The sequence below is a fragment of the Dasypus novemcinctus genome, chromosome 8 (assembly GCF_030445035.2).
Source record: "Dasypus novemcinctus isolate mDasNov1 chromosome 8, mDasNov1.1.hap2, whole genome shotgun sequence".
NCBI lineage: Eukaryota > Metazoa > Chordata > Mammalia > Cingulata > Dasypodidae > Dasypus > Dasypus novemcinctus.
The window spans coordinates 77,971,866-77,993,371 of NC_080680.1; the positions used below are offsets into that span (position 1 = coordinate 77,971,866).

Here is a 21,506-nt window from a genome sequence, read left to right on the forward strand (position 1 = left end):
TCCTTTGATGTGCTAAAATTTTAATTTGTTGAAGTTCAATTTATCTATTTTTCTTTTTGCTGCTTGTGCTTCTGGTGTCATATCTAAGAAACCATTGCCATATCCAAGGTCACGAGAATTTTCTCCTATTTACCTATGAGTTTTTGGGTTTTAGCTCTTGTATTTAAGCCATTAGTACATTTTGAGTTAGTTTTTGTATACAGTGTGAGATGAAAGGGTCCAACTTCTTGCTTTTGCATGTGGAAATTCAGTTGTCCCAGGCACATTTGTTCAACAGACAATTTCTGCCCCATTTAATAGTCTTGACAGCTTTGTCAAAAATCAATTAACCATAACTGGATGGATTTATTTCTGCACCATCAATTCTATTCCATTGATCTACGTCTATCCTTATGCCAGTACCACACTGTTTTGATTACTGTAGCTTTGTAAATATGTTTTGAAATTGGGAAGTGTGAGTCTTCCAACTTTGTTCTCTTCCAGACTGTTTTGTCTATTCTGGGACCCTAGCAATTCCAGATGAATTTTAAGACCGGCTTTTCTATTTCTGCCAAAAATTTGTTGGGATTTCATTGGGATTGCGTTAAATCTGTAGATTGCTTTGTGGAGTACGGCTATCTTAACAAATGTTAAGTATTTAAATCCATGAGCCAGGATGTCTTTCCATTTATTTAGGTCTTGTTTCTTTCAATATCTACTATCTTTCAATAGTGTTTTGTAATGTTCAGTGTACAGATATTTTATTATTTTGAGGCTATTATAAATGGAATTGCTTTTCTGATTCCTTTTGGGGTTGTGCTTAGACACAATTCCAAAATAACTGATTTTTGTATGTTGCTCTGCCTGCAATTTGGGAAATTAATTTACTAGCTCTAATAGTTTTGTGTGTGTGTATTCTTTTGGACTTCCTATATATAGGATCATATCATTCTGCAGCAGAGAAGGTTTTACTTGTTCTTTTCCAATTTGGCCAGATTGCCTTTGACTACTCTGCATTGTTTTATTTAACCTCAAGTCTGAACTACTCTAGGACGGTGACATCTGAGTTGATTCCTGAAGACTAACTGAAGTTGGTTGGGTGAGTATAAAAGGGTATAAAAAACAGCAAAGAGCATACAAATTATGCAAGTCACCATCACCGCAAATACTCCTCCTCCTCCCCCAGCCTCCTTCTCCTCCAGCTCGGCGCCTGCGCTGGGCGCGTCTGTCTGACGTCATGACGCACTGCCCAGTTGCTTCGTGGCCCCGCAACTTCCTCATCAACTTACCCCGCGCTCACTTGTGAATATCTCGCGGCGCCGGAAGTCCGGGACACATGACCGGGTGACAGCGCTGGCTTGCCTGCAAGACTCGCTTCAGGAGCTGCGGCACGGGATGGCGGAGGCGCCTCCTGTCTCAGGTACTGTCGCGGCCCGTGCGGGACCGGGCCCCTCTCGGGTAGCGGAAATTGGGTCAGGAATGATATCCGAGGGCTCCGGCCATTAATGTCGCGAGAATGGTTATGCTAGGTTTGGGGACAGTGTCTCGGAAGGGCCAAGCCACGCGCGTCTTGCATACGGAGAGCTCGATCATCCTCAGCTGGATTGTGAAGCCAGGGCTCGGAGGAGAGCGGGCTTGTCCCGGCGCCCCGCTAGTCGATATGGGAGCCTCGCTCCCAAGGAGCTCATCCGTCGCTCCTGAGGCAGCGGCGGAACTGGCCCTTGAGGGCTGGCGTGGGTCCAGTTACCTCGCGTGCCGAGAGGCGGCTCTCCGAGCGTGGCGGGTTTGCGCCCTGTGGTGTGTTCATGTCTCATGGGGTTGTAGCGCGGGCGCTGGTCGAAAACCCCTAGTTTCGAATCTCATCCTGCCACGAACTCGCGGTGTGACCGCATCTCAGTTTATTCATCTGTCAGTTGGAAGTAAATAAGATAATTCCAGTGAAGGTTCCCACCCTGTACTGCACATATTCCGCAAATGTTAGTTCTCTTCCTCTCCCCAAGTTTCCTCCGTGACAGCCTCATTTGACTGTTAACGTAACAACCATTTACTATTCCATCCGGTTGTACCCTAAATGAATGCTTTCCATACTTTTCGGAGAGCGACCAAAAAACATTTTACATCGCGCCATCTTACACACGTCGTGCATACATCGTGCATACATACATGAAATGAACGTGAACCAGGTTCGGAAGCAATAGTTTAAATGGTCAGTGAATAGCTCTGTGACCTTGAGCAAGTTACTTAATCCCTCTCTGTGCCTTAATTTTCTCATCAGGAATGTAAGAATTAAATGAGATATATCATGGAAAAGCTTAGAAAAGTGCCTGACACGCTTCAGGTGCTGGTAAATATTATGTCTTATTTTTAAACTTGAAATCCACAGGACCTTGCACTATACCCACCTGTGCTCTGGTCACTGTTTCGGATAGTCTATAGTCTTAACGGGAATAATAAAGCATTTTTTTAAACCACTTTATACATGATATTAATCTGCTTTACTCTTCATAGCACTTATTTGATGTAGAGATTGTTAATGTTTCCACTTAACATGTGAGAAATCCGGAGTTAAGTAACTTGCATAAAGTCACAATAAGTGATGAAAAGGGATGTGAACCCATGTTTTTCAGGCCCTATTGATTCATTTTATATACATATATACGTATGTTTTAGGTACCAGAGATTGAAGGTGGGAGGTAGGCACTCAACCACTAAGATACATATGTTCACCCATAGCATATTTTGTATGCTACACATAGTTCTGACTTTGCTGCTAACTAGCTTTGTGTCCTTAGGCAAATCATCATCTTTGGGCCTTGGGGGCTGAGTTGATCATACCAAAAAGCATCTTGGGGGAAAAAAATCAGTGGGTGGCAGAGGTGTACACTTAATATGTGAGACTCTGGGATTCGAGACCATATTATAGAGGTTATGTGTAGAGAACCCAAAATACATTTCTGCAGGGAGGGACATGGAAATGAATATACTCACTATGCTAAGTACTATCTGTGAACTCTTATTAAATTTCACCGTAACCCTTGGAAATAAGTATTATTATTCTAAATCATGGATGTGGAAACTAAGGCTAAAAGTGGTTAAATGATTTCCCCAAGCTCATACCGTAAGTTGGAGTTCCAGACTTTAAATCTATTCTGGCTGACTCCAGATCCTATGTACTTGGTTTTACACAGTGTTACCTTAGAAATTTAAAAGACCATATGGAACCTGCTCCTTGATACCTCACCCCTGAACTGTCTGCTCACCTTAATTTTTTTGATAATAAATCATGTGTAAACAGTGCCTGGGGAAACGGACTTGGCCCAGTGGTTAGGGCGTCCGTCTACCACATGGGACGTCCGCGGTTCAAACCCCGGGCCTCCTTGACCCATGTGGAGCTGGCCCACGTGCAGTGCTGATGCGAGCAAGGAGTGCCCTGCCACGCAGGGGTGTCCCCCGCATAGGGGAGCCCCACGCGCAAGGAGTGCGCCCCGTAAGGAGAGCCGCCCAGCGCGAAAGAAAGTGCAGCCTGCCCAGGAGTGGCGCCGCTTACGACAGACACAGCAAATAGACACAGAGAACAGACAACCAGGGGAGGGGGAAATTAAATAAATAAAAAAATCTTTAAAAAAAAAAAAACAGTGCCTGGTGGCCCAGATGAACATTTTTACACATCATTTCTCAGCAGTCGATGCCTCTTGGTATATCTTTAAAAACCACACAGGATGCTTGTTAAACCCATCACCTTTCCAGGACACATAGAACTCATTAAGAGCCTGTTTTATACAAAGTCCTTAGGAAAATAACTTGTGCATATGGCTTAGAGTCTTCTGGGCTTCATGGGTGACAGATCAATTTCTTTACTGGCATGTCTATTTCTTATGTCCTAGGTACTTTTAAATTCAGTACAGACGCTGCTGACTTCATTCCTCAGGAGAGAAAAAATTCTGGCTTAAATTGTGGGACTCAAAGGAGGTTAGACTCTAATAGAATTGGTAGGAGAAATTACAACTGGCCACCTCCTTGCCACCTTTCCAGGCAAGTCCCTTATGATGACACCTCTCCTGCTCATCAGCACAGTTGTCATCCTTCAGGAAGCAAACCTAAGAGTCAACAGACTTCTTTCCAGTCCTCTGCTTCTAATAAATTGCCCAAGAGCCATGGCCTTCAGTGCCACCCTTGGCAGAAATTGAAGAGTGAAAAGCACCAATCCAGAGTGAAGAGAGCACAAGGCCTCACTGATCAGACTTCAGATACAACTGGCTTAGAAAGTGTGGCTATGTCAGAGAGTGCAGCAAACCCCAGAGAGCTCAGCCCTTCAGAGAGTGAGAAGGAAGTTGTTGGTGCAGATCCCAGGGGAGCAAAACCCAAAAAAGCAACTCAATTCATCTGCAACTATGGTAGAGGACCAAAAGTCAAGGGTAAACCCAAATGTGAATGGAGTAATAGAATGCCTTCAAAACCCGAAGATGCCGGACCTGAAAATATCAAACCTGTGGGGGTTATGCAACCTGACTCTTCAGATCCATCTTTCAGAAAAGGAATAGTGGATGGATATGGGGCCAGACGCAGTGAACAAAGAAGATACCCACAGAAAAGACCTCCCTGGGAGGTAGAGGGGGCCAGACCACGACCAGGCAGGAATCTACCAAAACAGGAGAGCCAACGACATACAAATGCCGGACCCAGAAACAACTTGGCTCCCATTCCAAAAGATAATCTCAGTGAAAGACCAACAAAACCTGCTTGTGACAGTGGGAATATGTCTGCCATCAGTAAGTCTTCCAGGAGGGTTGACCCAGAGAAATACTCTGTAAGGAGGCAGGATCCTCTCTCCCGAGGCAAACAGAACCATATGCTCAAGGATGTGGAAACGCACACAGGTAAATCCGCCTACATAGGTGGAAAATATTTTGTTTTCTAATGTTAATTTTTGGATAGGTAATATCTTCACACCATTTAGAGACCAGAAAGTGTGAAAAGATACGCAGTGAAAAGGCTCTATTTTTGTTCTTCCATCTCCCCAGGTTCTGTCACTGCCTGCTCTTCTCTATTGTAGGTAACTGTATTAGTCAGGATTCTCTAGGGAAACAGAATCGACAAGAGATATCTGTCAATAGTATGCAATTCTCTAAGAGTCTCTCACGCAGCCGTGGGTATGCACAAGTCCAGGTTCCACCGGCAGGCTGCAACCAGGGGCTGTATTGAGAGTCCAGTGAAGGTTCTTGACAAGTTCTGGGAGATGTTGGCTCTCCAAAGTCGAGCTGAGAAATTCTCCCTCAATGCTGGAATAATTTTCCCTTTTAAGACCTTCAGCTGATTGGGTTAAGCTTCACTCATTGCTGATGGCAATTTCCCTGATTGATGTAATTATAACCAGCTATCTATGATTTACCACTGCAGTAAAGTTGTTGGTGACTAAAGTCCATAAATGCCCTTGTGTTACAGTTAGCCCAGTGCTTGCTTGACCAAACAACTGGGAACAATTACCTGGCTGAGTTGACGCAATAGCCTAACCAACACAGTAACTGTATACTTAGTAGTTTTGTATATCATGAGCAAATTCAATTAAGGAATTTTTTAAGTTTTCTTAAAATACAGATATGAGATGTGTAGTTGTTGTTTTTTTGTTTTTTTTACTCTCCTCTTCCCCTTGCCCCCGCCCCAGTTGTTTGTTCTCTGTGTCCTTTTGCTGCGTGTTCTTTCCTGTCCGCTTCTGTTATTGTCAGCGGCACAGGAATCTGTGTTTCTTTTTGTTGCATCATCTTGCTTTGTCAGCTCTCTGTGTGTGCGGCACCATTCCTGGGCAGGCTGCACTTTCTTTCACACTGGGTGGCTCTCCTTACAGGGCGCATTCCTTGCGCGTGGGGCTCCCCTACGCGGGGACACCCCTGTGTGGCACGGCACTCCTTGCACGTATCAGCACTGCGTGTGGGCCAGCTACACACGTGTCATGGAGGCCCAGGGTTTGAACCGTGGACCTCCCATGTGTAGACGAACGCCCTATCCCCTGGGTCAAGTCCGCTTCCCTGTAGTTGTTTTATTACAAGGTTTTATTGAATTGCAAAAGCACAAGTAGGGGATGGTAACACCTCCACCACCACTGCTGGTTCTACCATGCATTGTCTCTGGTCTGCTCAGTTGCAGACAAAACCTTGGGCAAGTTACTTAGTTACTTAAATTGGAGGCTCACTATCTCCAGTTAGTCATTTATACTAGCAGTCAGTGATGCTTCTAAAACACATATTGAACTATATCGGTCTCTTACTTAATTCCATTATGGGCTTATCACCTACAGACTCTGGCTTCTGCTTACCTAAACATTCCCATCTTCTGCTGCCTCAGTTGCAACCACATTTTATTCACCGGATTCCATGCTGTTTTGTTTCCTTGTTTTCCACAGATTCTGTGCATTCCATGTTTGTTTTTCCATGCTGTTGCACATGACTCCCTCTGTCTAGAATGTCTTCCATTCATCTCACTGGTGAATTCTAAAAGCTAGTTTAGTTGCATGTTCAGGAACCCTTTTCTGACCTCTGCAGACCTCTTTTAGCCCTGTGGTACATCTTTCTCTTATACATATATGCTTCTCTTCAGCACTTAGCAATAGAAACCATAATTTGTTTACAAGTCATTGCCTTCCACTAGCCTGTAAGCTCCTTGAAAGCAGAGACAGTATCTTCCTTTTCATTAAAAAAAAAAAAAATTATTTATTTATTTATCTCTCGCACTGTCCCCACCCCCATTGTCTGCTTTCTGTGTCCATTCGCTGTGTTCTTTCTATGTCTGCTTGTATTCTCATTAGGCAGCTCTGGGAACCAATCCTGGGACCTTCCAGAGTGGGAGAGGTGCTCAGTCTCTTGTGCCACCTCAGCTCCCTGTTCTGTTACATCTTCTTATTGTCTCACCTCTGTGTCTCTTGTGTCATCTTGCTGCTCTACATCGGCCAGCACTCCTGCACAGGGTGGTATTCCTGTGTGAGGTGGCATTGCTGCGTGAGGTGGCATTCCTGTGTGGGGCGGCACTCCTGCGTGGGCCGGTACTCTGCCTGGGCCAGCTCGGCGCATGGGCCAGCTTGCCTTCACCAGGAGGCCTGGACATTGAACCCTGAACCTCCTATTTGGTAAGTGGGAGCCCACCTGTTTGAGCCACATCCGTTTCCCATCCTTTTCATTTTTGTATTCCTTGTGTCTAACAGAGCTCTTAGAATATGTAGGTACTCAGCTCTGACTATTAAAAAGTTCTTTCTTATAATGAGTTGAAAACGTCCTTCCTATAAATAATTTTTGCCCCTTGATTCAAGTTCTGTGCTCTGGAGCAACACAGCAACTAGCTTTTCTCCTCCTTGCTCCCCTTCTCTGCACATCAGCTTATTGAAGTATCTTAAGATACCTCTCATTTTGCTCTGGTTATGTCTTTCATCTAGGTGAAATAGCTTGTTTCTGCTAGCTCTTCTTCATGGATTATCACCATTCAGGTCTCCTGTAGTTTAATGTAAGGTACATCCTAACACATGAGGCCACCACCTGCCTGGGACCTCTTTCTACACTGGCTTGTAGTTAGTCTGGTTGCGTGCTGTATTAGTCAGGTTATTTAGAGAAACAACCAACAGGAGAGATCTGTAAATAGTATGAGATTTTATAAAATTGTCTCTCACAGCTGTGGGGTCCAAATTCTGTAGGGCAGGCTGTAAGCCAGGAATTCCAATGAAGGTCCTCCATGAATCCCCCAAGAGAAGCTGGCTGACTGAATTAGAAATGGAAATTTTCTCTCTGCTGAAATCACTTCTCCTTTTAAGGCTTTCAACTGATTGGATGAGATGTCTCTCATTGCCGAAGGCAGTCTCCTCAGTTGATTGTAGATCTAATCAGCCATAGATGCAATAAACTTACTGATGATTTAAGTCCATGAAATGTCCTCACAGTACAATTAGGCCAATGCTTTCCTGACCAAATAGCTGGGCACCATTACCTGGCTAAGTTGGCACGTAAGCCTAACCATCACACTTGCTTTGCCAGGCATTTCCTCATTTGGGACTTTGACTTGTGTGTGAACCAAAGTAATGTTTCACCAGAGTTGCTTTTGAATCCTTAAAGCTGATCAATCCCATATTAATTTTTTTATTTCTGTGTAACAAATCACCACAAATGTAACAGCTTAAAATAACACAAACTTATTATCCTACAGTTTCTGTGGGTCAGGAGTCCAGTTGCAGGTTAGCCTGGGTCTCTCTTCAGGGGCTCATAAGGCTGAAATCAAGGTTTTGGCAAAGGATATGATCTCACCTAAGGCTTGAGGTTTTCTTTCAAGCTCCCTGGTTATTGGTAGAATTCATTTCCTTGCATGTGTGTGACTGAGGTCCCTGTTTTCTTGCTAGGGTCACTTGCAGTTCCTGGAGGCCACCTGCAGTTATCTGCTGTGCGGCCCTCTCCACAACATGGTGGTTTTCTTCTTTAAGTCCTACAGGAAAGCATCTGCTCTAGCTTCAGTTCTCTCTGGCTTCTTCTGTCTTTGACCTTTATACTCAGTTTTAAAAGGTCACTTGATTAGGTCACAACCACGCATACTCAAAGGCGGGATTATACAGGGCCTGCACAACAGGGGGGTGGGAATCTTGGAGGTCATCTTAGACTTTTGCCTAATACAAATCACTGTGTACTTCACATCCTTATACTATTCCTTTTTTTTTAAGATTTATTTATTATTTACATTCCCCCACTCCCCCCCTCCCCCGTTGGCTGCTCTTCTGTGTCCATTTGCTGTGTGTTCTTCTGTGTTTGCTTGTCTTCTCTTTAGATGGCTCTGGGAACCGATCCTGGGACTTTTCAGAATGGGGGAGAGGTGCTCAGTCTCTTGTGCCACCTCAGCTCCCTGGTCTGCTGCATCTCTTATTGTCTCTTCTCTGTGTCTCTTTTTTGTTGCGTCACCTTGCTGTGCCAGCACTCCTGCGTAGGCCAGCACTCCATGTGGGCCAACTTGCCTTCACCAGGAGGCCCTGGGAATCAAACCCTGGACCTCCCATATGGTAAACGGGAGCTCAGTCGCTTGAGCCATATCTGCTGCTCTCTACATTGTTCTTTTTTTTTTTTAAAGATTTATTTTTTATTTGTCTCCCCATCCCCGCTCCCGCCGCCCCCCAGTTGTCTTCTCTCTGTGTGCATTCGCTGTGTGTACATTATTCTTGAGAATACTTCATTCATATTTACTGAGTAAATACTGTGTGCTGGGAGCAGATGTAGCTAAAGTGGTTGAGTGTCTGCTTCCCACGTACAAGGTCTCTGGTTCAGTCCCCAGTAACTCCTAAAAACAAAGCAAACAAACAAACAAAATAAACAACTCTCATTGGGGAGCAGATGTAGCTCAGTAGTTGAGCACCTGCTTCCCATGTATAAGGTCCTAGGTGCAATCCCTGGTACCACCTAAGAAAAAAATACTTTGTCCCAAGAACTGTTCTAGGTACTGGGACTTACATTCTAGTAGGAAAGACGGACAGAAAGCACTTAAGCAAATAAATATGTAAATCAGATGGTGATAAGGACTAGAAAGAACTATAAAAGCAAGTTAAGACACAGAGAATAAAGGGTGCCATTTTAGATTGATTGGTCTCTTTCTTTGGTGAGGAGACATTTGAGTAGAAACAGAATGAAGTGCAGAAGTGCACCAGGTGGCTCCTTGTAGACGAGCATTCCACGCAGGAGGAGTGAGTTTAGAGGAGGGCAGTGTGAGCAATGAGAGGGATAGGAGAGGAGGTCAGAGAATTGGCAGGGACTGAATCATGTTAGGCCCTTGTTTTTGTTGTTTTTTTTTTTAAGATTTATTTTTTAGTTATTTCTCTCCCCTTCCCCGCCCTCCCTCCCTATCCCCAGTTGTCTGCTCTCTGTGTCCATTTGCTGTGTGATCTTCTGTGTTTGCTTATATTTTTGTCAGCGGTACCAGGAATCTGTCTCTTTTTTTGTTGTGTCATCTTGCTGCATCAACTCTCCATGTATGCAGCACCACTCCTGGGCAGGCTGCACTTTTTTCATGCTGGGTGGCTCTCCTTACAGGGCACACTTCTTGCACGTGGGGCTCCCCTACGCGGGGGACACCCTGCATGGCACGGCACTCCTTGCGTGCATCAGCACTGCACTTGGGCCAGCTCATCACATGGATCAGGAGGCCCTGGGTTTGAACCCTGGACCTCCCATGTGGTAGGCAGATGCTCTTCCCAGGCCCTTAGATTTAGTTCTGAGTAAGAAGATGAGAAGCTGCTGGAAGGTTTTGGGAAGAGGAATGACATGATTTTACTAACTTTTTAAAACCATTACTTAGGCTGCTATGTGAAAAATAGGGTGAAAGTAAATGGATGAGTTAGGAGGCTATTAAAATAATTCAGGTAGGAGATGATAAAGACTTGGATTAGGGGTGGGTGGTTTATGGGAACCTCTTGTATTTTTTAATGTAACATTTAAAAAATTAATTTTTTAAAAAAGAAGAAAAGATTTAGATTAGTGTACTAGTGGTGGAAGAGGCAAAAATTGGTTAGGCTTTGGATGTATTTTGAAAATAGAACTGACAGGATTTGCAGATAAATTGGATGTTGGGTGTGAGAAAGTTGAGTCAAGGACGAAGCCAAGGGTTTTGAGGCTGAAATTTAGAAGAATGGAATTGCCAGATTTACTGAAGTAGTAAAGTCTGGGACAGTAAAAGGTACTGTTACTTTGTTTTTAAAATTTTGGCATAGTTAAGATTTACAGAAGAGTTGCAAAGATTGTACAGAGAATTCCCATATACTTTTTTTTTAATCCCCCAAAGGGAAAATTTTTTAAATTAGAGGTAAAGATCTCCCTTCTCACACCAATCCTATTCCCAAGAGGGAAAGAGATAAAAATTTGGTAAGGTCTTGTTTTTTTCTATAAAGCTGTTTTATTGAGATGTATTTACATACCACGCAGTCTATCCAAAGTATACAATCATTGGCTTTTAGTAGAACCACAATATTGTGCATTCATCATCACAGAAAATTTTAGAACAAGTTCATTACTCCAAAAATGAAAACTCCACACCCCTTAGCAATCACCTCTCAATCCCTCTATCTTTCCCTAACCCTTCATAATGACTAATCTCATTTCTTCTTTATAAATTGATTTATGTTTACATTTTATGTTAATGGAATCATACAATATGTAGTAGTTGTGTATCTGGTTTCTTTCACTTAGTATAATGGATTTTGTTTTGTTTTTTGCCTGATACTAACATCTTGACCTATTAACATACATCTGTTCAGTTTAGAAGAAAAACAGTCTTATATATACAATATTACCCATGTTCATATTTCACTATGCTGTACAGTCCCATTTTACATTCTTAAGCTTTCATTCTAGTAACATACATGACTTTAGACTTTCCCTTTGAACCATCATATCCATTTAATAGCACTGTTATTTCTATTCATGGCCAAAGATTAACAAACCACCCTTTTTTTACCAATTCTGCACAGCTTTCCATTCTCTACCTTCATTCTATTTTCTGGTTATATTCAAGTTATTAACTCCATGAGTTTACACCATATATTTAGGTCATAATAGTGCAATCATACAGTAGTTGTCCTTTTGTGTCTGGCTTGCTTCACCCAGTATAATGGCCTTCCGGTTTATCCATGTTGCCATATGCTTCACAACTTCTTCTCACAGTTCCATAAAATTCCATAGTATGTATATACCACAGTTTGTTTATCCACTTATTGGCTGATGGACACGTGGATATTTCCATCTTTTGGCATTTGTGAATAATGCTGATATAAGAGTGGTATCCAGGTATCTGTTTGTATCACTTCTCTCAGGTCTTCTGAGTATGTACCTAGCAGTAGTATTGCTGGATCACGTGGCAAATCTATATTCAGCTTCTTTAGGAACTGCCTAACAGTCCTCCAAAGTGGCTGTATCATTCTGCATTCCCACCAACAGTAGATAAGTGAATAAGTGTTCCTATCCACATCCTCTCCAACACTGTCTTTTTAATAGCAGCCATTCTAATAGGTGTAAAATGATAGCTCATTGTAGCTTTGATTTGCATTCCCCTAATTGCTAGTGATGTTGAACATTTTTTCATGTGTGTTTTTAGCCATTTTATTTCTCCTTTGGAAAAACGTCTATTCAAGTCTTTGGCCCATTTTTTAATTGAGTCATTTATCTTTTTGTTGTAGCATTTCTTTATATATCATGACCATTAAAACCCTTATCAGATATGTGATTTCCAAACATTTTCTTCCATTGAATCAGCTGCCTTTCCACCCTTTTGATAATTTCCTATGAGGTACAAAATTGTTTAATTTTGAGCAAATCCCATTTATCTATTTTTTCTTTTGTTGCATGTGGTTTGGATATAAGGTCCAAGAAACCACCACCTATAACAAGGTCTTTAAGGAGTATCCCTGCATTTTCTTCTAGGAGTTTTATGGTCCTGGCTTTTATATTTAGGTCTTTGGTCCATTTTGAATTGATTCTTGTATAGGGAATGAGAAAGGGATCCTCTTTCAATCTTTTGGTTATAGATATCCAGTTCTCCCAGCACCGTTTGTCGAAGAGATAGATGGTTTTGTCCCATTAACATGGACTTGGTAGGTTTATCTAAAACCAGTTGACCATAGAGGTGAGGGTTCATTTCTGGACTCTCAGTCCTAGTCCACTGATCGATGTGTCTGTCTTTATGCCTGTACCAGGCTGTTTTGACCACTGTAGCTTTGTAATGTGTTTCAAGTTCAGGCAGTGAAATTCCTCCCAAGTCGCTCTTCTTTTTTAGAATGCTTTTGGCTATTTGGGTGCCCTTTCCCTTCCAAATGAATTTGATAATTGCCTTTTCTATTTTTGTAAAGTAGGTTGTTGGAATTTTGATTGGTGTTGTATCGAATCTATAAATCAGTTTGGGTAGGATTGACATCTTCGTGGTATTTAGTCTTCCAATCCATGAACATGGAATGTCTTTCCATTTGTTTACATCTTCTTTGATTTCTTTTAGCATTGTTTTATAGTTTTCTGCTTATGGGTTTTATACTTCTTTGGTTAAATTGATTCCTAGGTATTTGACTCTTTTGTTGCTTTTGTAAATGAAATATTTTCTGATTTTCTCCTCAGATTGTTCAATACTTGTGTACAGAAATATTACTGATTTTTGCATGTTGATCTAGTGTCCACCAGCTACTTTTCTGAACTTGCTTATTAGCTCAAGTAGCTTTGTTGTAGACATTTCAGAATTTTGTAAATATAGGCTCATGTCATCCACAAATAGTGAGAGTTGTACCTCCTCTTTTCCTATTTGGATGCCTTTAATTTTATTTTTCTTTTCTAATTGCTCTGGTTAGAACTTCTAGTACAATGTTGAATAACAGTGGTAACAGTGGGCCTCCTTGTCTTGTTCCTGATCTTAGAGGGAATGCTTTCAACCTTTCCCCATTGAGTATGATGTTGGCTGTGGGTTTTTCATATATGTCTTTTATCATATTGAGCAAATTTCCTCCTATTCCTATCTTTTGAAGTGTTTTTGTCAAGAGAGGATACTAGATTTTGTCAAATGCCTTTTCTGCATCAATTGAGATGATCATGTGATTTTTCCCCTTCAATTTTTTAATGTGGTATATTATGTTAATTGATTTTCTTATGTTGAACCAGCCTTGCATACCAGGAATAAATCCCACTTGGTCGTGGTATATAAGTCTTTTGATATGCTGTTGGATTCTATTTGCAAGTATTTTGTGGAGAATATTTGCATCTATATTCATTAGAGAGAACGGCCTGTAATTTTCTTTATTTGTATTATTTTTTTAAAAAGATTTATTTCTCCCCCTCTCGTTGTCTACTCTTTGTGTCAATTTGCTGTGTGTCCTTCTGTGTCTGCTGTGTCTCTCATCTCTCCTCTGTGTCTCTTTTTGTTGTATCGTCTTGCTGTGCCAGCTCTCCACGCGGGCCAGCACTCTGTGCAGTTTAGCACTCTGTGCAGTTTAACTCTCCTGCATGGGCCAGCACTCCACATGGGCCAGCATGCTGCAAGGGCTAGCACTCTGCTTGGGCCAGCTCTCCATGTGGGCCAGCTTGCCTTCATCATGATGCTCTGGAAATCGAACCCTGGACCTCCTGTATGGAAGATGGCGATGGGAGCCAAATTGCTTGAGCCACATCTGCTTCCCACTTGTCGTTTTTTTTTTTTAAGATTTATTATTTATTTCTCTCCCCTTGTCCCCCTCTCCCCCCACCCCTGTTGTCTGCTCTCTTTGTCCATTCGCTGTGTATTCTTCTGTTTCTGCTTGTATTCTTGTCAGCAGCACCGGGAATCTGGGTCTCTTTTTTGTTGTGTCATCTTGCTGCTTCAGCTGTCCGTGTGTGCGATGCCACTCCTGGGCAGGCTGCACTTTTTTTGCATGGGGCAGCTCTCCTTATAGGGTATACTCCTTGTGCGTGGGGCTCCCGTACGCAAGGACACCCCTGCATGGCATGGCACTCCTTGCATACATCAGCACTGCGCATGGGCCAACCCACCACATGGATCAGGAGGCCCTGGGTTTGAACCCTGGACCTCCCAAGTGGTAGGCAGATGCTTTATCAATTGAGCCAAATCCACTTCCCTACTTGTAGTATCTTTAACTGGCTTTGGTATTAGGGTGATGTTGACTTCATAAAATGTGTTGGGTAATTTTCCCTCCTCTTCAATTTTTTGGAAGAATTAAAACACAGTTGATGTTAATTATTCTCAAAATGCTTGGTAGAATTCACCTGTGAAGCCACCTGATCTTGGACTTTTCATTGTTGGGAAATTTTTTATGACTGATTCAATCTCTTTGAGTGTGATTGGTTTGTTGAATTCCTGTATTTCTTGTAGAGTCAGTGTAGGTTATTTGTGCATTTCTAGGAATTTGTCCATTTCATCTAGGTTGTCTAATTTGTTGGCATACAGTTTCTCACAATATCCGACCCCCCTTTTTTTTAAGGTGCTAGGGTATGGATTGAACCTGGGACCTTGTGTGTGGGATGCCGGTGTTCAACCACTGAGCCACACTGGCTTCCCTGAGTTGGTTTTTTCTTTTTTCTTTTTTCTTTTTGTTTGTTTTTGTTTTTTCTTAAAAAGGCACAGGTAACTGAATTTGGACCTGCCATGTGGGAGGCAGGTGCTCTACTGTTTGAGCCATATCCACTCCCACATAATATCCTCTTATAATCCTTTTTATTTCTGTGGGTTCAGCTCTAACTTCCCCCCTTTCATTTCTCATTGTAGTTATTTGCATCTTATGTCTTTTTTCCTTTGTTAGTCTAGCTAGAGGTTTGTCAATTTTATTGATCTTCTCATAGAACCAACTTTTGGTTTTGTTGATTTTCTGTATTGTTTTTTTTATTTCTCAATTTCATTTATTTCTACTCTGTTCTTTATTATTTCTTTCCTTCTGTTTGCTTTGGGAATGGTTTGCTGTTCTTTTTCTAGTTTCTCCAGTTCAGGTAGATCTTTGATTTTCTTCCTTCTTTTTAATATAAGCATTTATGGCTAAAGTTTCCCTCTCAGGACTGCCTTCCCTGTATCCCTAAGTTTTGTTAAGTTGTGTTCTTGTTTTCATTTGTCTCATTATAATTACTAATTTTACCTTTGGCCCACTGATTGTTTAGGAGTTTGTTATTTATCCTTCATACATTTGCAAAATTTCCCCTTGTCCCATCTATTATCAACTTCCAGTTTTGTTCGATTGTAATCTGAGATTGTGCTTTGTAGACTTTCAGTCTTTTTATATTTATTCGTACCCTGTAACCTAACACATGGTCTATCCTGAAGAAAGATCCATGAATACTTAAGAGGAATGTCCAACCCACTGATTTGGGATGCATCATTCTGTATATGTCTGTTAGGTCTAGCTCGTTTGGCATAGGTTTAGCTTGTTTAGCATATTGTGCAGTTTTTCTTTTTCTTTGTTTATTTCCTATCTGGTTATTCTATCTAATCACGTGAGTGGTATGTTGAAGTCTCCAACTATTATTGTAGAGGTGTCTGATTCTCCCTTCAGTTTTGCCAGAGTTTACTTCATTTATTTTGGGACACCCTGGTTAGGTGTGTAGATATTTGTAGATGTTATTTCTTCTTGGTGGATTGTCCCTTTTATTAATAAATACGGCATTCTATATTTCTTTTAAACTTTTTCCGTGTAAAGTCTGTTTTGTCCAATATTAATGTAGCTACCCCTGCTCTTTTTTTGGTTATTGTTTGTGTGGAGTAATTTTTTTAATCTTTCACTTTCATCTGATTTGTATCCTTGGGTCTAAGGTGAGTCTATTTGAGGCAGTGTATAGATGATTTGTTTTATTATCCATTCTGTCAGCCTGTTATCTTTTCATTGGGGAGTTTAATCCATTCACATTCAATGATATTACCTAAATGTGTTAATTACTTCCACTGTTTTATTCTTTGGTTTTCATATGTCATATCAAATTTTTGTCTGTCATTTTACTCTTTTGGTTATTGTTTCTGCTATTCTGGCTTTCTACACTATCTTCCAAGCCTCTTTCTCCTGTCTTTTTCATTTGGGTATAAGGCTCCCTTTAATTTCTTTCTTTAGGAACTCACTTAGTTTCTGTTTATTTTTGAATATTAAAATTCACTTGGGGAGCAGATGTGGCTCAAGCATTTGTGTACCTGCTTCCCACATGGGAGGTCCTGGGTTTGGTCCCTGGTCCCTCCTAAAAACAAAGAAACAAACAACAGGGAAAGGAATGAGAAAACCAATTCAGGGGAGCAATGTGGCTCAGTGGTTCAGCACTGGCCTCCCACATATGAGGTCCCAGGTTCAATCTCCATCTTCGGTACCTTAAAAACAAAACAAAACACTCAGATTCATATTTGGAGGACAATTTTGCCAGATAAAGTATTTTTGGCTGACAATTTTTCTCTTTTAGTATCTGTATTTATCAGTCAAAGGGGTGCTTATGCAAAGTACCAGAAGTCTATTGGCTAAATACCTAAAGGGTATTTATTGGGGTAGAAACTTAAAGTTACGAGGCCCCAAGGAGTCCACGTTAAGGTACCATAAGGGATACTTTCTTACCTAAAGTCTGTTGCCATGTGTTGACACAAGATGGCAGGTGATGTCTGTGAGGACTCAGCCTTACTTCTTCCCTGTGAAGGCTCCATGTTCCCAACTTCCAATCTGAGCTGTAGGCTGGCATAAAGCTCATCTTTGTTCCTGGGGCTTGTTTCTTTCCAGGCTCAACTCCTCTGTTCTCTTCACAAGGTCAACTGTAAACTATCAGGAGAATGGCTCATCTCTCTTCCCAGGCTGCAGGATCTTCTTGTGTATCTTCTCTGTGTATCAACTTCCATATTAGAGTCTTTTATCAGCCCAAGGGGGTGGGACTCAACACTGAGTTGCACTCTAATGATGTGTTTGAATCAAAGCCCTAATCTTAATGTGATTTAAACAGATATATCAGCTGAATCTAATGTAATCAAAGGGTATCATGCTCAGAGAAACAGACCAGTTTACAAACATAATATCTTCTTTTTGGAATTCATAAATAATTTCTAACTTCTACATTATCCTAATTATATCATACCATTGTCCTCTTACCTCCATGGTTTCTGATAATAAATATGCACCAAGTCTTCCTGAGCATCCCTTGTATGTGATAATTTCCTTCACCCCCTTGCTGCTCTCAGAATTTTCTCTTTATCTTTGACATTTGACATTCTGAGTAGTATATGCCTTGGATTAGGTCTGTTTGGGTTTTTTTCTGATTGGGGTATGCTGTTCTTGTGAACCTGTAAATTCATGTTTTTTTCATGCGAGTTGGGAAATTTTCATCCATTATTTCCTTAAGTACTGTTTCTACCCTTTAACCATCTCTTCTCCTTCTGGAACTCCCATGACATGTATGTTGTTGCTCTGTGTGTTATCATTCACTCCCCGAGGCCCTGGTTAATTTTTTTTCTCGTTTTTTTCTCTGTTCTCTCTTTTCAATTTCTATTCTGTCTTCTGTATCACTGCTGTTATATGCCTCTAATGTGTTTTTCTTTCTTTTTTCTTTTTTAGAAGGTACCAGAGATTGAACCCAGGACCTTGTGCATGGGAAGCAGGTGCTCAGCCACTGAGCTACATCTGTTACTCTTATGGGTGGTGTCCATTCTACTCCTAGTGTCCTAAACCCTAGAACATTTTTTTCCAGGACATTTCTGTTTGTCCTCCAGCTATTTTTCTGGGAGAAAAGGGAGTCCCATGTCTTTCTTGTCTGCCATTTTCTCAGAAGTTCTCCCATATCCTCTTTACCCAGTTTCCTCTGATGTTAACATTTTACATAACCAGAGTACATTTGCAAAAACTGATAGCAAAGCACTGATATAGTACTATTAACTAAACTACACAATTATTTATATTTCACAGTTTTCCACTAATGTCCTTTTTCTGTTCCAGGATCTGGTCCAGGATACCACATTGTATTTAGTCATCATATTCCCTTAGTCTCCTTCAATCTGTGATATTTTCTTACTCTGTCCTTATTGTAAAAGTGTTGGCGATTTGGACCCAAAGGGTATCGGGAATGAAAGAAACAGAAAAGGGGAAAGGAACACACGAGAGAGCTGGGATCAGGAGGTATGCGAGTAATAATTCCTCAGACAACTTTATTGTTTACAAGGGGCTCTCTGTATACCCCAGTGTACGTGACAACAAGCAGGAACACGTAGCCTACGTGCCAATAAGCAGGAACACATAGCCTACATGACATCAAGCAGCATTACACATACTCTAAGAAATTTTAAAAAAATCCTATCTCAGAGTACAAAGTCTAAGTGTTCTGTTCAGTACAAAAGGATCAGCCTTTAACAGCTTCATACCATTTGCTGGGAACTCTTAATTACGGCATTCCTTAGGTTGCAAGCATAGCCATGGAGACAGCACTAGCATGGAGACAGCACGTCTCTCCTTGTGAGGCCATTGTACCTCAGTTTCAAACATAAAAGGTGTTTTTAACCAAAAGAATTTGGTTAAAATTGTTATATTTGAATTGCCTGTTAGACTTCCAGATGGACTGGCATTTATATTTGCCCATGTTGTTACCTTTATTGGAGAGAGATCTTTATTTCTTCATGCTGCTTCAGTCTTTTGTCTGCTGTGCTTTCCTTCCAATCTGCAAAACTCCTTTTACCATTTCTTGTAGGGCTAGTCTAGTAATGACAAACTCCCTCAGCTTTTGTTTATCTGGGAATATCTTAATCTCCCCCTCATTTCTGAAAGACAGTTTTACCAGATATAAAATTCTTGGTTGGCAATTTTTTGCTTTCAGTAGTTTAAATATGTTCTCCTACTACCTTCTTGCCCTCGTTTCTGATGAGAAACTGGCATTTAATCTTACTGTGGCTCCCTTATGCTTGACTGCTTCTCTTGCAGCTTTCAATATTGTTTCTTTTTCTTTAGCATTTGACTGTTTGATTACAATAAGCCACAGTGTGTCTATTTGGATTTACCCTGTTTGGAGTTCATTGAGTGTCTTGGATATGTATATTCATGTCTTTTGTTAAATTTGGAAACTTTCAGCCAGTATTTCTTCAAATATTCTCTCTTCCCCTTTTTTTCTTTCTTCCTTTTTCTGGAACTCCCACAGTGCATATATTGGTATAGTCACTGGTATCCCACAGCTTCCTCAGGCTCATTCTTCTTTCCTCTTAGACTGGATAATTTTGATAGTCTTATCTTCAAGTTCACTGATTCTTTCTTCTGCCAGTTCCAATATGCTGTTTAATCCCTCTAGGGAATTTTAAATTTTTGTTTCTGTGGTCTTCAGTTCTCTTTGGCTCCTTTTCATAATTTCCCTTTGTTGATATTCTCTTTTTGTCATTATATAATTTTCCTCATTTCCTTTAGTTCTTTGTCCATATTTTCCTTTAGCTCTTTGAGCATAATTTTTAAAAGTCTTTCCCTGGTATGTCTTAGGTTGGACCTCCTCATTGATGGTTTCTAATGCTTTACTTTTCTCCTTTGCCTGGGCCATCACTTCCTGTTTCTTCGTATGTTTTGTAATCTTTTGTTCAAACCTGGATATTTTGGTATTTTAGTGTGTCACTGGAATTTAGACTCTGTGGTGTCCGTGTTCCTTAAGCTTGTATCTTGCTTGTGTTATGATAGACATTTCATTTGAGTTGCAGGAGCTAACTAAAAAAAATGAGGAAGGGAAAAAAAGAACGCCTTTCCCAGTCCTCTCTTTCAGGGTTTATCCATACAACAAGTTTAGAGGATACCTTCAGGCCAAAGTGTAGGGGTCTACCTTTCTACTTAAGTGCCTTGTCTTGGGCATGTGTTACTAAGAATTCCTTCAGTTACATGTTCCAACAGTCTGTCTTCTCAAGGAAGGTTTCCCCACAGTCCAGGGCATTGCCCTATTTGTTTTACAGTCAGCAGTCCTCTACCCCAGACAGCATAACTTGGCTGCTCTCCTACAGCATTCTGTAGGAGAATTCCATGAGCTGCTTTCTATATGTGGGCCAAGTTCTGGAAGGACAAGTCCCTCAGGCCACCATCAGTCAGATTGTGCCAGACATACATGCTCCCAGTATGTGCACAAGGGTTCTGCTTCCTCTGGGACCACGACCAGGGATTTACACTGGGAGTGAGGGGATGGCTCTGCACTGAACCCATGGAAGGGCAGGGTGGCCAGGGTCCTGGGATATCTGCTCTAAGTAGCCTTTTTCTTGATTCAGCACTTGCCCTGTTGCTACAGTCCTTTAACTATTTTCTAGAACTTTGAGGAAGATGTTTCTGCCTGTTCCTGCTAGTGGTTCAAAGCTTACATGGGGAGAAGGAGCCTGAAGCGTCTCACTCCACCATCTTGATCAGGGCATCTTTATTTAAAAACTTATTATAATTTATTATTTTCTCATTAAGAAATCTTTACAAACCTTATTTTAAATTAAAATACCATATGCCATTACACAGCTATGAATTACTGTTTGAGTAATCTCCCATTTATTTTAACTATTTTTTTTCCCTTTTTCTTTGCTGAGCTATTTTAACACAAATTTCAGATTTCAGGTTCTTTTGCTCCATAGATTTCAAGTGTACATGGAAAAAAATTTGTACGTCTTCTTACATAATCACAGTGCCATGATCATGATCATACCTAACAAAATTAGAAATAATTTCTTTTTTTTTTTTTAAGATTTATTTTTCTTTATTTTTTCTTTATTTTCTTTATTTACTTCTTTATTTACTTCCCCCTGGCCACGTGGGCCAGCTTGCCCTCATCAGGAAGCCCTGAGCAGCAATTCCTGGACCTCTTATATGGTAGACAGGAGCCCAATTGGGTGAGCACAACCATTTCCCTAGAAATAATTTTTTTTTTTTATTTCTCTTACCTTCCCCCTCCCCCCCAGTTGTCTGCTTTCTGTGTCCATTGTGTGTTCTTCTGTGACCGCTTCTATCCTTATCAGCGGCACCAGAAATCTGTGTTTCTTTTTGTTGCATCATCGTGTTGTGTCAGCTCTCTGTGTGCAGTGCCATTCGTGGACAGGCTGCACTTTGCTTTGTGCTGGGCGGC

The 21,506-nt window shown here is 41.2% G+C and overlaps 1 protein-coding gene across 3 annotated transcripts in view; it reads left to right on the forward strand.

The window, feature by feature from the left end:
- Positions 1-1,227: 1,227 nt before the first annotated feature.
- The window catches only part of NFX1 (nuclear transcription factor, X-box binding 1), a 94,402-nt gene continuing 74,123 nt past the window's right edge, over positions 1,228-21,506 (forward strand). For 2 of the 3 annotated variants that reach the window (XM_058301981.2, XM_058301982.2), the window contains exons 1-2: positions 1,228-1,399; positions 3,864-4,856. In XM_058301981.2, coding sequence (XP_058157964.1) covers positions 1,375-1,399; positions 3,864-4,856 — 1,018 coding nt within the window. In that variant the 5' untranslated portion in view covers positions 1,228-1,374. The remainder of the gene's footprint in view (positions 1,400-3,863; positions 4,857-21,506) is intronic. The other variant, XM_058301983.2, reaches the window with a different exon arrangement.